The 21,080-nt window shown below is 44.4% G+C and overlaps 1 protein-coding gene across 4 annotated transcripts in view; it reads left to right on the top strand.

Annotated features, from left to right (window-relative positions):
- Positions 1 to 41: 41 nt before the first annotated feature.
- Positions 42 to 21,080, top strand: part of ZNF660 (zinc finger protein 660) — a 29,625-nt gene continuing 8,586 nt past the window's right edge. Inside the window, exons 1-6 of one of the 4 annotated variants that reach the window (XM_074345071.1) lie at positions 42 to 355; positions 1,901 to 2,441; positions 5,938 to 6,106; positions 7,543 to 7,634; positions 7,930 to 8,059; positions 10,058 to 11,480. In XM_074345071.1, coding sequence (XP_074201172.1) covers positions 2,019 to 2,441; positions 5,938 to 6,106; positions 7,543 to 7,634; positions 7,930 to 8,059; positions 10,058 to 11,480 — 2,237 coding nt within the window. In that variant the 5' untranslated portion in view covers positions 42 to 355; positions 1,901 to 2,018. The other 3 variants (XM_074345068.1, XM_074345069.1, XM_074345070.1) reach the window with 3 other exon arrangements.

Here is a 21,080-nt window from a genome sequence, read left to right as displayed (position 1 = left end):
GGATCCTGGAGGGGCCGGAAGTGTGACCTCTCTCGCTTCCGGCTCGGCCATTGTTTTCGCTTCTGCCAGCCGCGGCGGTGTACGGCGCCGACAGGTCGCCGCCGCGGTGCCCCGATGAGCGGACCCGGGGCGGGGAGGGAGGTGCTGTTGGGACCGGAGCCGCGGCCGCCCACAGCCCAGGTCGTTGACGCGGGCCCTACCCACGCTTCCCCGCTGCGGCCGGCGGCGCGGTCCCCTTGACTCTCAGAAGCCGCCCGATGTAGAGCGCCTCTTTGTCCCAGTGCCCTGACCAGCCGTGGCTGGCACGGAGCCCGGCACATGCGGGTACAGCGATGAACAGGGCAGACGTGGCCAGGTGAGCGGCGCCGCTGAAGCCTAGTTGAACCCGAAACGTAGACGAGCGTTTTCCCAGCCTTGCGCTGGGAGACAGTACGAAGCGTCAGAAGTGGGTCAGACCCACTCGAACTTTGGAACGTGAAGTAAGATTTGGAGACCCCAAAATCCAGCTGAGATAAGGGACTGAGCATTTGGAGCAGTAAGTGAAGTAGGAAAATGGCCAGAACTTTCTATGTATGTGGGATCTCAGAGCAGAGTTCACAGATTTTAAGTCTGTCTTTTTTAAAGATGTTGAGGTCTAGAGAGAAGTAGCTTACCCAGGGTACCAAGATGAGTGGTGAATGGGAAGCATAGCACAGATGCCCTAGTTACCACTAAGGCGCTGATTTTCAGAGTTTTACAATATGTAAACTGGATAAAAGTCCTCCTCCCCGCAACTTCAGTATCCGATAGATGAACCTCATTCATTCGTTTACCAGATATGTGCCTCTGTATATCAAGTACACACGTACAAACATGACTGGGAACCAGCTCTGCCCTTTGAGTTCTCCGGAAAGTGGGGGAGTCAGCCGTGCAAATTATAAACAGAATGTGAGAAGTGCTCTAGCACAGGTTTGAATGAAAAAGAGGTGTTGTGAGTTCATTGAAGCAATAACCAACCACACTTAAGCCAGGAGAGAACAGCAAGGCTTTCTAGGGGAGACTGATGGAGTAGAAAAGGGTCTGGCATTTCTGACTCCATAGGGTTCCTTTCCTTTTGTGGCCATCCAGCAGTTTGGAAGGTGTGAATGGTGAGTTGTGCATAAAGTATTTAAAATACTGTTTTAGTGAGACATATAGAGAGGAAGACCGCCAGCTCTTCTTGCATGGGCAATCAGGAATGCCTTCAAGAGGAAATGACAAACCTCATTCTCCCAGATGAGACCCAAGACTTCTGGTTCTTGCCAAATGATTAGAAGTTTGTCAGAAGTTTCTGAAGAAGAAAAATCCAAACAGAAAGAATGTGTATAGCTTCCAGCCGTGTCTAGAAATTTAGTCCCAAGTTATCTTTATTTCACAAAAGAGAAGAGTAGAAGCATTTTGAGCATGTACTTCCAACACAGCTTTATTCGTAAGTTAATGATATGTATTGTTTCACAAATTTCAATGCCCATTATAAAACTTCCAAGAAATGGAGTTAAGTAACAATTTAGTATTTTCTTATGCACCTTTTGGATTATCTTGCATATCCCACATTTGGAGATTATTGCTGGCTTTCTAGCCTGGGTACCTCGGGAAGATGGTAGAGGATATGGCTACAACAGAGGTCTCAGGCCAGATTGTGAAGGGCTGTGAATGCTAGGCATAGACTTTTAGGTTTTATTATGTAGCTGATGGGAACCACTGGAGTTTTAAAAAAGGAAGTCACTTGGAGAGTTGCTTGGACAAACTGGCCTGGTTGTGCTCCTTTTTTTTTTTTTTTTTCCTGTAGCTTTGCTTTTTTTTTTTTAACTGTGGAGGGTCTGTCATCAGCCTGGGGCTGAACACTCTGGGGACTCTGATTTCTCTCTTTATGTTTCTATAGGTGACACTCCCATCCCCCTACCTCCCCAACTCTGAAAACAGCTTCTGAGACCTGAATTACAGACCATCATTTTAATCGGACAGACTGCAACCAAAATAAGTTTATCTTGGGGGTCAGAATGGCCACTCAAGGCAGGGGAACTCTAGGCCTCATCACTAGGGGTGCTGTTCTCCAGAAGCAGGAGGGGTGCCTGCCGGTGAAGCAGGAGCCAGGGAGTCAGACCTGGGGACAGAGCTGCAGTCTCCAAAAGAATCACCCTCCTGTCTGTGAAATTTTCCGGCTGCACTTCAGGCAGTTATGTTATCACGAGATGTCTGGACCACAGGAGGCACTGAGCCGGCTCCGGGAGCTCTGCCGCTGGTGGCTGATGCCAGAGGTGCACACTAAGGAGCAGATCCTGGAGCTGCTGGTGCTGGAGCAGTTCCTGAGCATCCTACCCAGGGAGCTCCGGACCTGGGTGCAGCTGCATCACCCCGAGAGTGGTGAGGAGGCTGTGGCTGTAGTGGAGGATTTCCAGCGACACATCAGTGGACCAGAAGAGGTGAGCAGTTGAGTCTAGAATGGCATCTAGAACCATTCTTTACTGCTTGATGTAGCCTGGGAATAGGCATTCTCCATTCCTGAGGCTCTAGGCTGGTTTGCCTTTAGAATTCCCGAGCCATTTCCATGTATAAAAGGGAAAGAGTTGTGTGCTCCCAGCCTTCAACAAAAATGCAGATCCCAGCCAAGCTGTGTGGATTACTGTCAGGAACCTAGCTTCAACCTGGAAATCCACACAGCGCTCCTGACAGGCAGAGGATCTGCACTGGTTAGAGTGGGGGAGCATGGCGGGGAGAGGTAGACCTTTGGGTATGCTGACAGCATGGGCCCTCATCTGAGAAGTTCTCATTACTCACTTCCTCGGACGTCTCAGTCAATTTGCTCTTTTCCTGCCTTTTAGGTTCCTTTTGAGGGGTGACATTTCTGGGCCTCATCATCATTTGTTCCTTTTCTAGTCTTCCAAACCCAACTGGGATCTTTTTACTGCTTTAATTCTAATTTTGATTTTCCATATTTTCTGGGGTTTTCTCAAATTTTAAGCCAGGGTAACTCAAATTAGGGGAGAAGCTGGAGAGTCAGAAGTGTGATGACAGTGGGAAATCTGGCTTCTAGGATCACAGAGCTAACTGCTCAGTGACCATGTGTGTCGGTCAGGGTACAGCCAGAGAAGCAAAGCCAGTATGAAATTATATGTATTGTTAGAAAGTGGCTTATGTGATTGTGAGAGCTGGCAAGTCAAGTCAGAAATTTATAGGGCAGGCTGTCAGGAAGGACAGGCTAGAACTCTTGGACGCAGGCTGAAGCTGCTGTCCATAGGCAGAATTTCTTCATGGAACTTTCAGCTCTGATTTTAAGGGCTTATAACTGATTGAATCAGGCCCATTCAGATTATTTAGGATAACTTCCTTTACTTAAAGTGAGCTGATTATGGATTTTAATCAGTTGTACAAAATACCATCACAGCAACACCTATATTGACAGCAAAAGACCATCACACCTTGGATGAGTCAGTTCTTCCCAATGAGTCTCTGATTGCTTCCTTGTAACTGAGCCAGATGGATTAGGGTCCCCTCTACTTTTACTCCATTGTGCTTTACCAAGGAGAATGTGAAATGTACATGAAATTTCCTGAGTACCCAGCACATCATTTTATTCAGTGCTTTTTGGAAAATGTTGATACCCATGCCTAGGGAATCAGTTCTACTGGATTGAAGTCATAGAGCTAGACATTTTTCCAGGAGTATCAGCCAATGCCCATTTGGCAGTAACAACTCTATTGTCAGCCTTTGTTTCTTTGTGTAAACAGGTAAACACAGGAATACATTAACCATCCCCAGGGGCTAGAGAGCAACTAAGCCCAACCATAGGCAAAGACAAGTGGCTGAGGAAGTGTTCAGAGTGCTATTTAATGAGGAGTGTAGAAGGAAAATTTCTCTATATCCTACCTTCTTTTGCTTAAGCAGAAGGGAACGTTCCCTCCATTAAAACTGTCTTTTATCCAGGGAGCCTCAGAAAAAGGTGACTGAGTCACAAACCCAAGAGAGTGACTAAGAGTTGACGGTCAGGGTAGCTAAACACTCAGGGAGTCTTTGGACTGCATTTCTTACTCTGCCACTGTCATTAGCTCAAGTTTTTGGACGTGAAGACAGGAGCACAGGACTGTCTCACCTAGCCAGGCTCAGAAAATGTTTTTATGACTAAATGAAGAGAGCAGCTTTTTCATGGCAGTTTGCCAAGAGGAGATTAAGGAATGTGATTCTGTTGAGCAGGAGTGAGCATGTGCACGTGTGCACACTGGGACTGGAGAGGGTGGTAGTGTCATCCCAGCTGGGCTGCAGAATCACGCAGTTTGCAAAATGCTTTTATATCTTTTTTAATTTCAGTAGGCTTACAAGGTATGCAAATAGGAATCATTATCTCCACTTGACAGGCACTGCAAGTGCAGAAAGGTTAATTGACTCATCTAAGATAACAGAGCTAGTAAGCAGTCCCTTTATCCACATGTGTGGGAACCAGTATTTTCCGTCTCCCTAGATTCTAAGCCACTACTGTGTCCCTAGTGTCTGGCTGTGGTATGCCATCTTGCAATGAAAATGAATGGAGTTTTCCTTCTTGTGAGGAAAAGACACCTGTTTAGTCCTAGATAATAAACAGGAACTCTATCAGGATTTAGGTTTTGGTGAGTTACAAGGTTGTATTATCACACTGCAGTTAAGTTCTGTCTTCCGCCAGTACCCACAGCTGCTGTATTTAAGAGCTCTAAGTACCACTTATAAGAACCATCCAGTGAAGAGCCTGGGAACCACAGACTCCATGAGCCTCCTGGTCCTACCACTCCACTGGAGAGATGTACACTAAAGGAGAGAGCCCCCTCACTTCTCAGCAGATGTAATCCAACAGGGCAAATGCAGTGTGCTTTGTTGAAGTAGAAGTTATTTTCATCTTATGCTGTGCTATGTACATGCCAGAGTGAACAAGCTTATAAATGTGATTTATTTAGATAAAGTTTTAAGTTTTCTATTCCAAATGCTGGTAAAAGTAGTAACCATGAGATTGTGAAGAGCTGATTTGATGACAACAAGCAAGGGTTAGAAATAAAAGGTCTATGCTCTGAGGTATTCTGAAGGTCTATAAAGTTTGGTGATATCTGATCTCATTTGACTTGATAAAAATTTTGGGGAAGAAGTAGTACATATTGAAAACCTAGTTTGCAGATATCTCTTAGCAAAATAGTGAGAGGAAGTCAGTCAGCAAGTATTAATTGAACACTGACATTGGGCAAAGCATTGTTGTAGGAGCTAGTGATCAAGACAGAGTTCTCACCCTCAAAAAGCTTACATTGCATCAGGGGAGAAATAGACAGTAAAGGAAGAAGTAAGGTAATTTAAAGATGAACACATGGTATAGAAGATAGAATCAAGTACTTAGAGAGAAAAGACTGTCTTTGCCTTGTCAGTGTGGTCAGGGATGGGTTCTCTGAAGAGGAAACATTTCTGCTGAGAGAAGTTGGAAAAACTCTCTGAGGTTTGTCAGCCTCTGTTCCAGGATATTGCTCCCGCTCTCAGCCTCAGTAACAGTATTGGTACACAGACAGGTACACACACCTATCACTTTTTTACTTCCTTGGTACTTTTAATTGGTCTCTTCTGTAGGCTAAGGCCCTAGGGAGTGTACTGAATTACTCCCCTGGCTCCTTTTTCTAGATGGTTCTAAATAAGCAAGTGTGTGTCTGAAGAATTGTCACAGAGTGGAAATGGTTGTTTAATCTGGTCTTCAGGCTCCTACTGAGAGGGTCAACAGAGGGGTGGCAAGTAGGACTGCAAGCTGTGGTTCCTGCTTTGACAGTTTCCCCCCAGTTGGCTGTACTGGTGGGTCTAGAAGGACCCTCTGGCTCTTCTTTGCCCTGGCTTCCTCTCTTGGGGGGTACTTCTTAGAGGTTTTGGGTTCGGTACCTCCAAGGATGCTCTTTTGACCCAATTATAATTCCTTGTCTCTAGGTTTCAGCTCCAGCACAGGAACAGGAAATGCATTTGGAGGAGATGACAACCTTGAGTGTAACAGCGGAATCTCCTCCTGCCTCTCCCCTCAGTGAGGGTTCAGCCGCTGGAGCCCACTTGGAGCCTCCACATGACCCAGGGGCACACCACCTCCCCAGCGGGTGCTCTGGTACTCACCTCCCCAGCTCTGGCCTTCAGTCATCCCGCCTTTCTCCCCTCTGGAGTCTCCTTTCCTTCATCTCCCTATCTCCTGCCCCATTGGAGTCCCTCATTGCCCTGCCCCATGTCTTCCTTACCTAGTGACTTAATTCCTTTTGCTTATTCTGCAATCATTCATGTAGTCAGCAAATGTTTGTCAAGCACATTTCATGGGAAAAACAGTGTTGGGGACCAGAGAAAGATAATACACTCTCCCTGCTTTCAAAGAGCTTGTTATCTAGTTGGCAGAGTTGGTCATAAGTGCAAGAAGAGGCAACCTCATAAGGTTCGTGTGAGTGATCTCTGTCCTCAGGCACTTGCTGCCATCACAAATGAGCAATGTGGACATTGTAAACAGTGAGTGAGATCATTGAGGGATGGAGTGGCAGAGGATGCTTCATGGAGGAGATTAGCAGTGGGATTGGACAGTGAAAACAAAGGGAGGAATTTGAGGGGGAGAGAGAGGTGGTAGGGGCCAGAGCAGAGGATATAAGCAGACTCACTAAGATTCCTTGGATCCCACTGAGGTGGTATCAGGGAGGACTGAATATGGGAGCCTGGGGTCTGCTTATACAGGACCTTTGTGTGGAATCTAGGAAGACATGGGGGCAGGGGAATGAAGTATCAGAAACAGTATCTCGGAAGACTCAGTGGGCGCAGGAGAGCCCTGTGGATAGAGTAGGGAGGCCAGGAGCCAGGAGCCTCCGTAGGACACTAGTGCCGGAGAACAGATGAGGTAGTAATTGCCTGAGTGGGTTGGAATGGAGTGGAAAGGGATAGATGTGGCTGACATTTGAGGGAAGAATCCATGGGACAACGGAAGGAGGGGAGTTAGAGGGTTATGACCAGTATTTGGAATCACTGAGAAAACTTGAGAAGTCAGGAAAGGAAAACGGAAACATGCATTTCACACACTGAATTTAAGGTATTGTAGGACACCGAGGTGAAATCTCCAACAGTCAGCTGGAGGCTTGTGATTCAGAGACTGAGAGTCATGAGGCCTGTGACAGAGGGAAAGGGAAGCTCTGAGGCCTCAGCCCCTGCAGTGTCCATAACCAGGGGCGGGGCGGGGGCGGGAAGAGAAGCCAGGAAAGCGGGGCAGAGAGGTGAGGGGCAGGCAGGAGGCCAGTGCTGGGGAAGCCATGGGAGAGCAAGTGGTCAGAAGTGTAGCTTCCTTCCAGAGTCGCGGAGAGACGGTGGAAAGGAGCGCCCCTTCTGTTTGACCAGGGACCTTCTGTGCCTCCAGGAAAAACTCACAGCTCACACAGGATGGTGCCTTTATGGAACAGGGATGAGGCTCAGTGTGTGTGCAGCTGCTGGGTTCTCCTGAATCCACTCACTGGATACAGAGCTCATTGGAGCCAAGAGCAGGGCTCGTCCCACTCAGAGCTTTCCTTCCTCCCTCAGCTCGGCGTGCTTCCCCAGTGCCTGCCCTTCCCCAAGCAGGGGACTCAGGAGACCACGCAGCGGCAGCCGTGCCTCGGACGGTCAGGCCCCAGGTGAGCTCCCTGAGTTCCCAAGTCTGTGGCCCAGGAGTAGGTTGAGCTCATCTGCGGGGCTGCGGCCAGTTCTGAGACGTCTCCTGTGGCTTCCCCGCCTGATTGCGCTCCGGGAGCTGGTCTACCTGCTGACTTGACCCTGCCCTGGACTTGTCCTTGTAGATGTGTCCTTCCAGCTTCCCTCCCTCTCCACCCCTGTTACCACCAGGGCCCCGACCCTGTGCTGTCGGCACCCCTGATGACTCTGCCCTTGAGGCTGCCAGTGTCCCTGAGCAGTAGCAGCTTGTCGTTCCAGGTGGCTGCAGAGTCTGAGCTCCTGTCCGTGGACTATACTCAGAAGAAGTGGAAAGGGCCGGTGCTCAGCCAGAGAGCCCCGTACCGGAAGAACACCATGCCGGAAAACTACCGCAGCCTGGCCTCCCTGGGTAATGATTCTGTTCCCCAGTAACTTAGAGCCTGCCTTCTTTACATGTTCTTTGCTGTATTTTTCTTTTTTGACTTTTTATTATGAAAACATAAGCAAACACAGAGAAAGTGGAGAGGAGAGTAAAGTGAACCTCCCTGCGCCATCACCCACTTTAATGGTTATTAACATTCTCTTTACTTCATTATTAATTGACCTGGGAAAAGCGAGCCATTCAGTTGTTGTAAGTAATGAGCTAGGGTACTTAGGATAAAGCTAAAGGAATGGAAACCCTGAACAAACCGACCGCCTAGGTTAGACTTCCGGAAACAAAGCCTTGCAGGGACCGAGGAGCCTGGGAGCCTCAGCAGGAAAAGTGAAAGGGTTTTTCCGGCAATGTGGTTGAGACAGCTGCTCCCCGCATATCTGTTTTCTCTTCCAACTGACACCCACTCTCTTCACTCTGAATCTTTTGTCCCACTCAGAGCTCCTCTTAGTTAGCCTTTCTGTTCCTTCAGATGCTCTGCTTGCTGAGGCTCCTAATGGCTTGCCTTCTCTCTCTGCATCATTTCAGCTTTGATTCCTACTTGTCGTTTCCTTAATTTTGTCCTACTTTGAGTTCAGAATTTATATACAGAGAGACTCCAAGGGTGGCTTAGCCATTAAATATCATCTCTGTTTGGGCAGAACTTTGGCCCGGGCCGTGCAGAGGCCGATGACAGATAAACTGCCCTTGGGCCTCGTGCTGGGCCCTGGTCCAGTCACCTGTTGTCCATCGTGGGATGAGCTGGGTTGCTTGGCACAAAGCATGGTTGCCTTACCTTCCCCTTCAGGAAAGACTGGGGCAGGGCAACTTCCTGCCAGGGCAGGTTCTGGGATTGACAAGTCTTAGGACAGTAGCCTTCTCTGGAGAGGGTGGGATTAGAATCAGGGATTCAGACATCTGCAGCTTCTACATACTAAATTAGCATGAAGGCTTATAACCCTAATGTAGATGTCATTGCTAGGAACCAACATTTTTGTGTTAAGCTATAACCTTGGTTGCTCTGCCTTCTCCCAGTTTTTGTATTTAAAAAATCCTAGAATTTTCTTGTTTTGTTGTTTTTGTGTTTGTCTTTTGATTTAAAAAAAATTGTTTGACACTTTTATGATTCCTGTATAGTAAATTGCACATACTTGAGATGCACAATTTGATGAATTTTGATAGATATAATAAGAATCCTAGAATTTAAAAGCAAATATTCAATTACTCATTTTCCTTATGATTCCCAATTATCAATATACCAAAGACATATTTTGATTTATGTTTCAAGTTACTGATGCCATTCTTAATTTTTATAGGAATGCAGTGCTGCACCTACCAGTCCAGTGCCCAGGGACTAGTGGCTCCCCACTTTTAGAGTTCTGCTGTCCCCTTCAATACTTTTTCCCAGTATTTCTCTACCAGTGGCTTCTCCAGATCTTGTCACTGTCCTGTTATGCCAGAATCACTACTTTTTGTACACTTTTTCCTAATCACAGCCTCATAATATAAATTTCCCTTCAACTCTTGTGTTTGCCTACACTGTTTCTCATATTTGATTTGAGGTGTTTGCCCCCACTGTCTCTCTCCAACATCTTTGCTGAGAACTGTGGAACCATATGATGTCATGGTTGGATAGGACCTTCATCATTTTACTAAGGATACGTCACATCTGAGCAGCTTCTGGAAGATTACACCATGCTTTACAGTCTGGTCTCTTGCCTTCTATTCAGCCAGCTCACTTGGCCATGCCAGCTGAACATCTGTCTGTGCTGATAGCTCTTCTTCCACCTCCTCTACTGACCAGCTTCCCCTCTTTGTCTTTCTGTCCATGAAGAGAAATTTGAGCTATTTCACATTTTCTCTTCTATTCTCAGTGTGTCCCCTCATTCCTTACCTGTAATTTGAATATTTTTCGAGTATGTAGGCTCCTGATGATTCTGTTACCTCAATAGTATAAGAAATGAGTAAACGGTGTTTTCTCTTTTCTTCTGGCAGCAGGTGAGAAAAGGATGGAGAGTTCAGAGTTGTCTCCAAAGCAGGCGATTTCTAAAGGATCAGAGTCACCTGATAGGACCTCAGGAGTACTGTATGGAGTACTTCCTGGAGGACCAGGAGCTGGAGATGCCTGTGAAGAGGCTTTAGAGAAGTTAGGAGCACAACCCTCTGATGAAGAAGGGAGCAGACTGGAAAGTGGTTTCTTGGAAATAATACAGGAGGGTAAAAAGAAATCTGCAAAAGATGGATGTGATGAATGTAAAGATCTTGGGGAACATCCAGATCTGTCCTCCAGTCCTGCAGAAGATCAAGAAGTTCTAAAGGGACAGAAATTCTATCGATGTGTTGAATGTGGCAAAGCTTTTAATCGGAGTTCACACCTCATCGGGCATCAGAGAATCCACACTGGAGAGAAACCCTATGAGTGTAATGAGTGTGGTAAGACCTTCAGGCAGACCTCTCAGCTCATGGTTCATCTGAGAATCCACACAGGGGAAAAGCCCTATGAATGCAGTGATTGTGGAAAGACCTATCGCCACAGCTCCCATCTCACTCAGCACCAGAGACTCCATAATGGAGAGAAACCGTATAAATGTAATGAATGTGCAAAAGCTTTCACTCAGAGTTCCCAACTCATTGACCACCAGAGAACCCACACTGGGGAGAAACCGTACGAATGCAACAAGTGTGGGGAGGCCTTCATTCGGAATAAAAGCCTTGTCCGACATCAGGTACTTCACACTGGTGAGAAACCTTTCAAGTGTAATGAGTGTGGGAAAGCTTTCTGTTCTAACAGAAATCTTACTGACCATCAGAGAATCCACACTGGGGAGAAGCCTTATGAGTGTAATGAATGTGGCAAGGCCTTTAGTCGGAGTAAATGTCTTATTCGACATCAGAGCCTCCACACTGGGGAAAAACCATACAAATGCAGTGAGTGTGGGAAAGCCTTCAATCAAAACTCTCAACTTGTTGACCATGAGCGAATTCATACTGGAGAAAAACCTTTTGAATGTAATGAGTGTGGTAAGGCATTCAGTCTGAGTAAATGTCTCATTCGACATCAGAGACTTCACACTGGTGAAAAGCCTTATAAATGCAATGAGTGTGGAAAATCCTTCAATCAAAACTCACACCTCATTATACACCAGAGAATTCACACTGGTGAGAAACCTTATGAATGTAATGAGTGTGGGAAGGTCTTCAGTTACAGCTCCAGTCTTATGGTACATCAGAGAACCCATACTGGAGAAAAACCCTATAAATGCAAAGATTGTGGGAAAGCTTTTAGTGATAGCTCACAACTCATTGTGCATCAGAGAGTTCACACTGGAGAGAAACCCTATGAGTGTATTGAGTGTGGGAAAGCCTTCAGTCAGCGTTCTACTTTCAATCACCACCAGCGAACTCACACTGGAGAGAAGCACTCAGGTCTGGCTCGGTCCATTTCTTAAGGTGTGATTCTCCATCCAGCAAAGAACTTTGAGTTAAGATTTGTATGTAAGAAACTTGCTTAACTTGGTCTTCTCTTGGGAATGCTAATCTAAGTGGACCGTCCCTGAATACTTCCTGCTAGGTCATGAAGGTGGGAGAGTGGGAGCAACAGTGTAGTCCTTCCCCACTATAGGGGACGTAAGAAATACAGATTTCATATGCTCGTAGGTTTCTTTCATTCCTTCTTTCTTTTTTTAAAAACTGTTTTAAAATGTTTCTCATCTCTTAGTTACGCATCCCATAACCAGAATCAGATTATGTGCTTCTCAAGGACAGAGATACTTTCTTACTCTTTTCCACCTCCTCCATTTATATAAAGTCATTCTCCAAGACTGTGATACATTGTTTTCTTTACCTTGGCTATGGCCCTCCTTATCTACTTTTTAAAACTTCTACTCTAATATAATCCCTCATTGATTATATTCCATATGTAGAAAAAAGTTTCCTTCTTTTTACTAATCTGTCTCTCAGAACTTTCCAGATCCAGCTCATCTCTGAAAGACTTTCTTCTTCAAATGCTACTTCATTCCCCTTAAACTTCTATTCATTTGACCTCAGTGCTTTGAGTTAACTGGTGCTACAATGTGCAACTGTTAAATTGCCTTGTAAATTATTCTCAATTTAGTGCATACGTATACTTATATATTCATACCAACTTATTGTGGGCTTATGTTGGTATAGTATCTATTTCTTTTGATATATAGATAGTAATTTTCATATACTAGTTGTTTAATAAATAATGTTTTAAAACTCAGCTCTTTAATTGAACCATCCTTAAATTGGGCACACTCTCCCCTACTCACCACCAGACTAGAAGCTTCTAAAGATAGAAGTGGCATTTCCTCATAGGATGTCGCATGCAGAGCCCTTTTTGATATCTTCTACATGTACTTCTGGCATCTCTCTACTGTTACTTCATTGTTGGTTTCTGATAAATTTTTGTCGGGTTTAGGAAGTTTCCTTCTTTTCCTATTTTTAGAAGTCACAATATAGGCTAGTAGTTAAGAGTATGGATTTTTGTGTGTGGTACTCTAGGTTCAAATCCTGTTTCTTCCACTTTCGTAGGTTGTGATCGTTTCCTTGTGTGTAGTTCTTCCATGAATAAAATGGAGCTACCTCAGGGCTGTGAGGGTGAAATCAGTTCCTAAGTGTACGGCCTTTAAAACAGTGCTTGCACATACTATACCTTTTAGCAATTATTATCATTGTTTTATATTTTGAGTCTTCATTATGGTCTTTAAATTCTACCATGTTTTTATTTTTTAAATATCTGTCAGTGAAATTTTATGGGTCACGTCCTTTATTCTTTATGTAATTTTCATGGGAGCAAGTTTCTAAAAAATGGAAATTTCCTTTCACTCCTGGAATAAAATCCACCTGTTCATGATTTTTTTTTAAGTGCAGAGCTAGGTTTAATTTACTAAGGTTTTGTCTGCTTTGTAAAATTATTTGGAGAATCTGTTTTTTTTTTTAATTACTCTGGAAGAGTTAGAATAATGTGGGATTTATTCTTTGAAGAGTAAAAATAACTGGGCCTGATCCATTCTGATGGAGGAGGGAATTGGGAGGGACAAATCTTAAGCAACAGTTTGATTTCTTTGATGCTTGCACTCTTTAAAGTTTCTACCTCTATAAAGTTTGGTAATATATATCTGGAAGTCATCTTCTTTTACTGAACTGTCAGAGTGGCATGAAGTTGCATCTAGTATTGTCTAAAGTCTTTTACTCTCTTCTGTATATGTAGTTAGAGCTCTGTTTTCATATATAATGTTTTACACTGTGGTTTCCTTTCAGTTTTTCTTTCATGATTGCCAAGTCTATTTTGTTTCTTTTGGAATTCCAGTTTTTCTCAGATTTATTTTTTTCATATGTCCTTTTGCTGCCTCAAGTGACAGAGGCTTTTCATTAGCCCCATAATTTCATTTGGTTTTTTCTTCATTAATCAGTGGTAAGGACTTTCTAAGTCCTGATATTTCCCCCCAAAATAGGGAAAGTGGGTTTTCCTTGAATGGTTTTGTCATCAAGTTACATGCTGTTAAAATTGTCTGTTGAGATCTGAAGCTAGAAGTTGAGCTCTAAGTTAGTAATATGCTTCACGTCAGCAAGTAAAGGAGCAGCCCAGCATTTTGCTGATCTGGTTGAAAACCTTCCATCCAGAGCCCACTTGTCCTTCTTGCTCAGCCTTCATACTGTGGATCCAGTGGGGACCCTCCTTCCATGTTCTCTACCAGTTGTGAGTCACTTTGTTGTAAAAGAACTGAATGTGAAAAAACCTTCAGTCACAGCTCAGACTTTATTTTACCTCAGCAACTCTAAAACGGGAAAAGAATCTATTCCTGAGATAAGTGTGAGAAAACATTCAGTTGATAAAACATCCGCCAGAGACTTTTCGCTTACAGGAAAGCCTACTGATTTGTGTTGCAGGGAGGCCTTGGCTATAGTTTATTTCTTGTTTGATGTCACAGAATCTACGTGGGTTATAATCTGTTTTGGATTTGGAGGGCAAGAAATCATTGATCCAGAGCTTCTATTATTCTGTACACATTTTTAAAAAATATTCCTGAAATAAGTGTGGAGGAGCTTTTGTTATAGCACATAGCTTCTGCTACATTCGTGAATCCACAATACAGGTAAACAGTTATCAGTAAGCAGCATGACAGAGCTCCCAGTTTTTAAAATCAGACGGAATTTATGTCCAGGAGATAGTTCAGGCATTCAAATATGATGGTAAAAGTACTAGGAGCTAGACGCTTAACCCTCTTATACACACAAAATATTCCCAACCCTGGTAATTCAGCCTTTAAGACCAGGAGGAAATGTCAAAGGATTTTGGGTGCTAACAAGTTGCTGAGTACTGTTCCATGTTGGGAGACATTTCTGTGAAGGTGCTGACCTCCTGGAGTACTGCAAAGCTTACATTCATGAAAACGTGCTAGGAGTTAGAGAGACAAATTGTGAGTACTCACTGGGTGGCTTTTGCTCTGTAGAACATTAAAAACAAATTCCCTACTGCTAACTTTAGGATATATTCTACCCTGATGGGGCCTTGTAAGACACTTGCCTCAGGGGGATAAATGGAAGGTGTTATGTCAGCTGGCTCTAAGTACCTAGTATACAAGTATTTGACCCAGAAAATGGACATTTTAGACTTACTCCTCACTGAACCACAAAAGTCTTCCCACTAATATATACACAGGACCAACGGCCTGTACTTTACCCAGGTGAATGCCAAGTAGGATGGGTGCACTTTCCCTTTTAAAGCATGTGTGTGCCTTGCATGAAAACAGTAGAAGAGAAATGTTTGGTGTCCCATCCCCTTTTCTGACCTGTGCATATGCCTCAAATGATGCTTAGTGAGGAATTTCCAAATGACTGAAAACAACATTTTTCCACCATGGGTTGTCCAGTCTACGGACTTAGAAGTTTCTAGAAATGAATGTACAGTTGGCATTTTATGATATCTAACAGGCTTCTCCTGCAAGTCCCTTCCAGTTGCAATGTCTTGTATATGAATGATGCATTTACAAGATACTCAGTTTTCCAACTTGGTGCCGTTTGGATTGTGGATGGAGAGGCATAGGGCCGATAGAAACTCAAGATTTGAGTACAGTGAGACTCATGGACAGAGTAATCACAGGACAACATATATTCAGAGGCACATACATGGAGGCACGTGGAGTAGTAACAACAGCTGTAAATTCAAGGCCACAGGGTGCATATGTACATGCTCATCCACCAGGCTGTACACATTAATTACATACTTTTGATTCCTGTTTGGGTAAGATAGAAAAATGCTATATCCCTCACCAAAACTGTCTGTGTTGCTCCCCCGGGGAGGAGGGGACAGAACAATGCAATTACACCATACCTGTAGCGACCCAAAGCAAGTCATAGAGCATGTCCTGATTTTAGAAAGAGGCCACGAGTGAAAGCTGTAGTCAGTATTTAGGCTACCTTGGCAATGAGCAAAAATTGATGATGCACAAGCTCTCACTGGGAAGCCACACTACTGGGGGCCCTAGGATTTGAGATATGTGCAGCCTATTACAGGGACCATTTGGGGGGAAAGTGGTAATGGCAGCTAATACAGTGCTAAAATTCAAGCCACTGTCAACTATTCTCCAGTCCAAGCTGTTCATCTTCCACACTATCCATTGTCAACATCTGTCCCAGTAAGGAGCGCTGAAATAATGAGATAGTTGTAGTTATTCTTTAAAAGACTTTCAGTGGGGAGGGAATAGCTCAATTGGTAGGGTGCCTGCTTAGCATGCCTGAGGTCCTGGGTTCAATCCTCTGTACCTTTACCCTTGAGTGGATTTTTGTCAGGAAAAAAAAATATGCTTGTGTATAAAGGCAACAAGTTAGATGTTAGGGCACCCTGGAACTTGTGTACTTCAAGTATACCTTTATGTATACACACATTTGTTGATTAATGAGCTTCAAATCTCAATTCTCAGATGACTTTTTAAAATCTGCAATCATTCTCTAGATTGTCCCATCTTGCCCTATACAGTGATACCTAAATTTACATCTCTAGCCATGGTTTCTTCCCTGAACTGACTCCTATTCCGATTGCCTGTTTGATACTTATTCTTGGATGTCTAATTGGCATCCTTAACTTAACATATCCAGAACAAAACTTGATCTTTCTCCCTAAACCTGTTCTTCTTTCAGTCTACTGTATTTCCAAAAAAAGCAATCTTATTCTGGTTGCTCAGATCAGTGACCCTGGAGTCATCCTTAACCAACATCTAATTCATTAGCAAATCAAGCTGGCCATGCCTTCAAAATATATGTAGAGATATTTCTCATCATTTCCATCACCTCTAAACTAGTCCAAGCCACCATCATTTCTCATCTGGAATACTGCAGTAGCTTCTTAATCTGTCTACTTCCACTCTTGGCCACCTTCAGACTGTTCTTAACAGAGCAGCCAGAGGAAATGTTTTTAATGCTATGGAGTGAAACTTACATGCAAGGTTTGTTAGAATGACTAAGGATTGAGAGCAAGAAATCAGAATTTATAGAAATAGGTTTCTTGGCTCCTTTCATATCTGATAGCTAATAAATCTTTGAACATGTAAAATTATGTCACTCCTTAGTCCCCAAACCTTCCAGTGTTATTTGGGACACATACAAAGAAAGCCCTTACGGCCCCAAATGTGCAGACCCTCCCTCCTGGCTTACAACCTTTGCTTCCTGATGTTCCATCTATCAGGAATACTCCTCTTCCAGATACCCACATGCCTATTCTGCAGTTGCTCACTTCCTGTCTGAGCCTTCCCTGTCATCTATAAAATAGTTCAACTGCTACCTCCCTCCCTCTCTCTCCTTCCCCCACAGCCCCTTACTCACTACTTCTGTCTACGTGTTTGTTTGTCTACTGTCTCCCCTGACTTAAAGGGAAGTCTCATGGGGCAGCAAGTTAATTTTCTTCACTACTGTATCTGCAGAGCCTAGAACAATGACATAATAGGCACTCAACACTTATTTTTATATGCTGCCGATAAACGGCAGCCAATCCTGGCTTTGAAGCTGAAAGGAGCGGGACGTGTGGGAAAGATGACTTTTCCACTAAGCAGCCAATTCTGGGTGTGTGACTTCAGGGAGTCTCAGTTCGAGGAAGGGTGCCTGGGCGCCCAGTAGATTGGTCCCTCTTCCCGCCCTAACCAGGGCCCTCCCCCAGGCTCCATCCCTTCTAGGGCTCTCCTCATATTGGCTGAAATCTCCAAGCCCTTTCGTCCTCCCAGCCAATGGTAAGGCAAAACTGGGCAGGAGGCGGGGCCAGAGAGCCCGGGGACTCACAATGGGGCGGGAGGACTCCAGCCTCGGGGGCACAGAGATGCAGAAACCTCCAGATGCCTAGAAGGGCCGAAAGGGTTAGGATGGGAATTAATGGGGAGTCGGTGACGTCGTTCCTTCTCCGCTTTGTTCCAAGATGTGGGTCGGGCGCTTTCGGTGAGGGGTATGTGGCAGCCTGGCGTTTTCAGGCCGATTCTGGGAGCGGGTGGGGCACACAGGCCGGGGGCCAGGTCTTCTTCACTGCTGCCCGCTGGGGAGACCGGGGTGCGTCAGCTCACGGGGTCGTTGTGGGCACCCCTCCCTTCTTTTGGCGCTGCCCCTTTGTCTCGGGTCTCGTCTCCCATTCGGCGTAGCTGCTCACTCGAACCGGGCTGACAGTGGTGACAGAACTGTGTTGTCCCTGCTACGAGCCATGGGGCGACCCTGGTAAAAGCTGTCCAAGTCCCGCCCAGGCTCTCAGAGGGCGCCATAGCGCCTACCTTTTTGGCCCGGATCACCAGTCCAGTCCCTGTTGTGTTCCCAGTGAGGAAACTCTGCCCAAAGGGGAGGGCAAAGTCTTGTCCAAGGCTACTCATTAATTCATTCAAGAGATAATTAGAATCCACTAGTAGTGCACTAGGTCCTGGGATTACAGTTGTGTACAAAGCAGAGGTATGTTCTGGTCGGGAAGAAATGGAACAAGATTGAAGGGTTAGAAGCAGAGTCTGGGAATCTGGAGGGGAAACATAAACCCGATTTTGAGGTCTAGTGATCCTGAAAGTTTTTTTTAAATATTTTAAAAATTCTCTTTCTAGCATCCCTGTAAAGCCTTATTTCTTCCTCTCTCTAAAGATACTTGACTTAGCAGTTTCCCTGTCATCCCTTTTCTGCAAACTTTTGTTGGAACGCTGGATTGCAGAGAACTCAGTTGGAATGTATTTTGCAGTTAGAGGAGAATATGGAGACTTAGATATCAGCAGAACAGGTGAAGAAGAGCAACTGTGGGGCTATGGAGTGAGGATATCCTTCAGACTCAGAAGGCTTGTCTCTCGCTAGCCATGCCACCTTCAGCAAGTCATTCAATCTCTGAGAGCTTCATTTCTTCATCTTTAAAATGAGAATGATCATCCTTACTGTTCACAGTTCAATAGGAAGGGAAGTGAACCAGAGATAGGACACTGCCCTGAATATCCACTTGGAGTTGAGCTCTCAGAGAACTCAGTTATTCTGTGTGTTTACAGTGATTCAGGACCCCACTAGGTACTTCCTCACCAAATCTAAGGAAGAGATGAGGCAGGATCTGTGGTGGGCAGGTCCTTTGGAGAGAGGCTTCTGTGCACAGATGTGAGAGTGAGCCATTCCCTTCTCTGTGGGCGGGTGAAGTTAGTCTGGGGACGGGAATACTGCCTGCTAGAGAATATGGGGGCAAGGCCTGTAAGGGAGCATTTCTGGATAGAAACATAGAAGTGGGAGGAGGGCCTCTGGACCTTGAGGAGTAGAGTTTGGGAATGGGAGGAAGGGTAATGTAATGGAACTCAAATTTGAGTATCAGGAAACTTAGACTTGAGTCCTAGCTCTCTTATAAGTTCAGTTTCCCCATCTCAGAACTTTGATATGAGACTCAGTAGTCTGGGAGATTCCTTCCAACTCTGACATTCTGAGACTCTCTGAGCGGTGAGACTGGGTCAGTCTCTTAGGGAATTGAGGCCCTTGGATGGCCTTGTTGACACAGAACTTCCAAGAATGTAAATACTGTCATGTTGTTCAGACAATATGAAGCACCCAAGGGATGAACAGGTGGAGGAGGAATGGCGGTGGTCATGTGTCGAGGATGTAGTCCTCTCTGTCCCTATACCCAGAGAGAATTAGATGGGATCCTGAAATTGTGTAACATTTCAAATTAAACATTTACTGAGCCCTCTGTGGCAAGCACTGTGTGGGATCCACTCACGAATATCATGGACCCTGTTCTCTGGGGGCTTAGAGCTTAAAGTGGACAAGTGAGGAGGAGGGACACAGACACACACAGGTAATTATAGTATAAGGCAACTTTAGTTTATATTACAGATTTGTTATGGTTTTTTTTTTTTAAAGTACAGAGATGTTTATATGGTCAAACCTATCAGCTTTTCTGTTATGGTGTCAGCCTTTGTTTTATGCTTAAGACTTAGGTCTTTCTCTCCCTGAGATCAAGTAGTTTCCTGGTAATTTATTCTAGTTCTTGTTTTTTCCTTTTAATTTTTCCATTTCACTCATCTTTTTCTCTGGAATTTATTTTCAGGTATTGCCTCTTATTCATCACTCCATTGTAGCTAATCAGTAATCAAGGACCATGTGACCACTGCTCAGAGGGACCTGAACAGGCAGGCAATGCTGGGGAATTAAAGGAATACAACCTTCCTAGGTAAGACCTCTCTCCCCTCTCTTTCTCTAGGAATAGGACTCTGCCCTTTGTGGGTTCCTCACAGCCTGAATTGCATGGTGGTCCTGAGGTCAGAACACTCATCCATTAGCCTCAGGGATTTGGGGGTCAAGAGATCTGTGGGTCACAGTTGATCCCTATCCATGTACTGGTTGTCTGAGATTGTGTTTTATGCTCAGTTGCCTGGATACCCTCAGTGACCTGCTGTCCTTACGGCCTCATCTGTCCCTCCTACTGCCTGGGAATTCTTCCAGAATTTCTGGCCTACTGTATAGCACAGGGAACTATATTCAGTTTCTTGTAATGAGCTGTAATGGAAAAGAATCCGGAAAAAAAAATATGTATCTGTAACAATCACTTTGCTGTACACCTGAAACTAACATTGTGAATTGACTACACTTCAACAAAAAAAATAAGAATTAAAAAAAAATTTCTGAGAGAATTTTCCATCCAGTCAGGCAGAGGGCAGATAGCTAGGTTTCCTTTTGATCAGACTTTCCTCAAACTTGCCCTCCCTGAACTCCTGACAACTCTTGCTTCCTCCTTGAATTTCCTTTGGTCATCCTCCGTATCCAGTCTGATATATGCATATGCTTTCTTGGAAATAGCTGGACTCCATTGTTCTCTATCTTGTCGTTATCCTGGACTCAGGTCTTGTTATCTCATACATTTGTTGATTCATTTAGCAAACACTTATTCAGCACCTAGAAAGTGGTAAAGCCCATGCTGCATTGCTAAACTTGTCTCCTAACTCATTTCCCTTCTTCTGTTCTTTTTTTCAACTCTAATCTAGGCTCATCTTCCTAAAGCATTCTTTTCCTAATTTCACTTTTGGGTAGGGTGATACAAAACTTATTGTCCAAACTGGGATAGTTTTGTGAATTAAGGGGGGCAATATTAATAATGATGCTGGAATAGCAGGTATAAACCAGGCTGTTCCAGGAAAACCAAGATATGTGATCACTCTGCTCCTAGGTGGCATCTTTTGGATACTTTCTTTTTATTTCCCTTAATTTATTTCTCATAATTTACTCCCTAGCTGCCTCTTTCCTCTGTTTTCCACTTCATGAAGCTGAAAGAAACATGAATGTGCTGTGGGTGAGGGAAGGCTGGGACTAGGGGAAATTAATGATACATCTTGAAAGACTATGTTCTTGATAAATGAGAATGAGAAGGTAGTAACAAGAGAGGAGACTAGCAAGGGAGAAAAATATAGAAAATAAAAAGGAAATTAAAGCTAAATATTGAATAACAACTATAAATAGAGTATAACCTTTAAAAATTGTACACCTGTAAGCTATGTAATATTGTACATCAACTATACTT

The sequence above is a fragment of the Camelus bactrianus genome, chromosome 17, assembly GCF_048773025.1.
Source record: "Camelus bactrianus isolate YW-2024 breed Bactrian camel chromosome 17, ASM4877302v1, whole genome shotgun sequence".
Lineage (NCBI taxonomy): Eukaryota > Metazoa > Chordata > Mammalia > Artiodactyla > Camelidae > Camelus > Camelus bactrianus.
The sequence above is the reverse complement of the archived record's forward strand: the minus strand, read 5'-3'. Positions and strand labels throughout refer to the sequence as shown.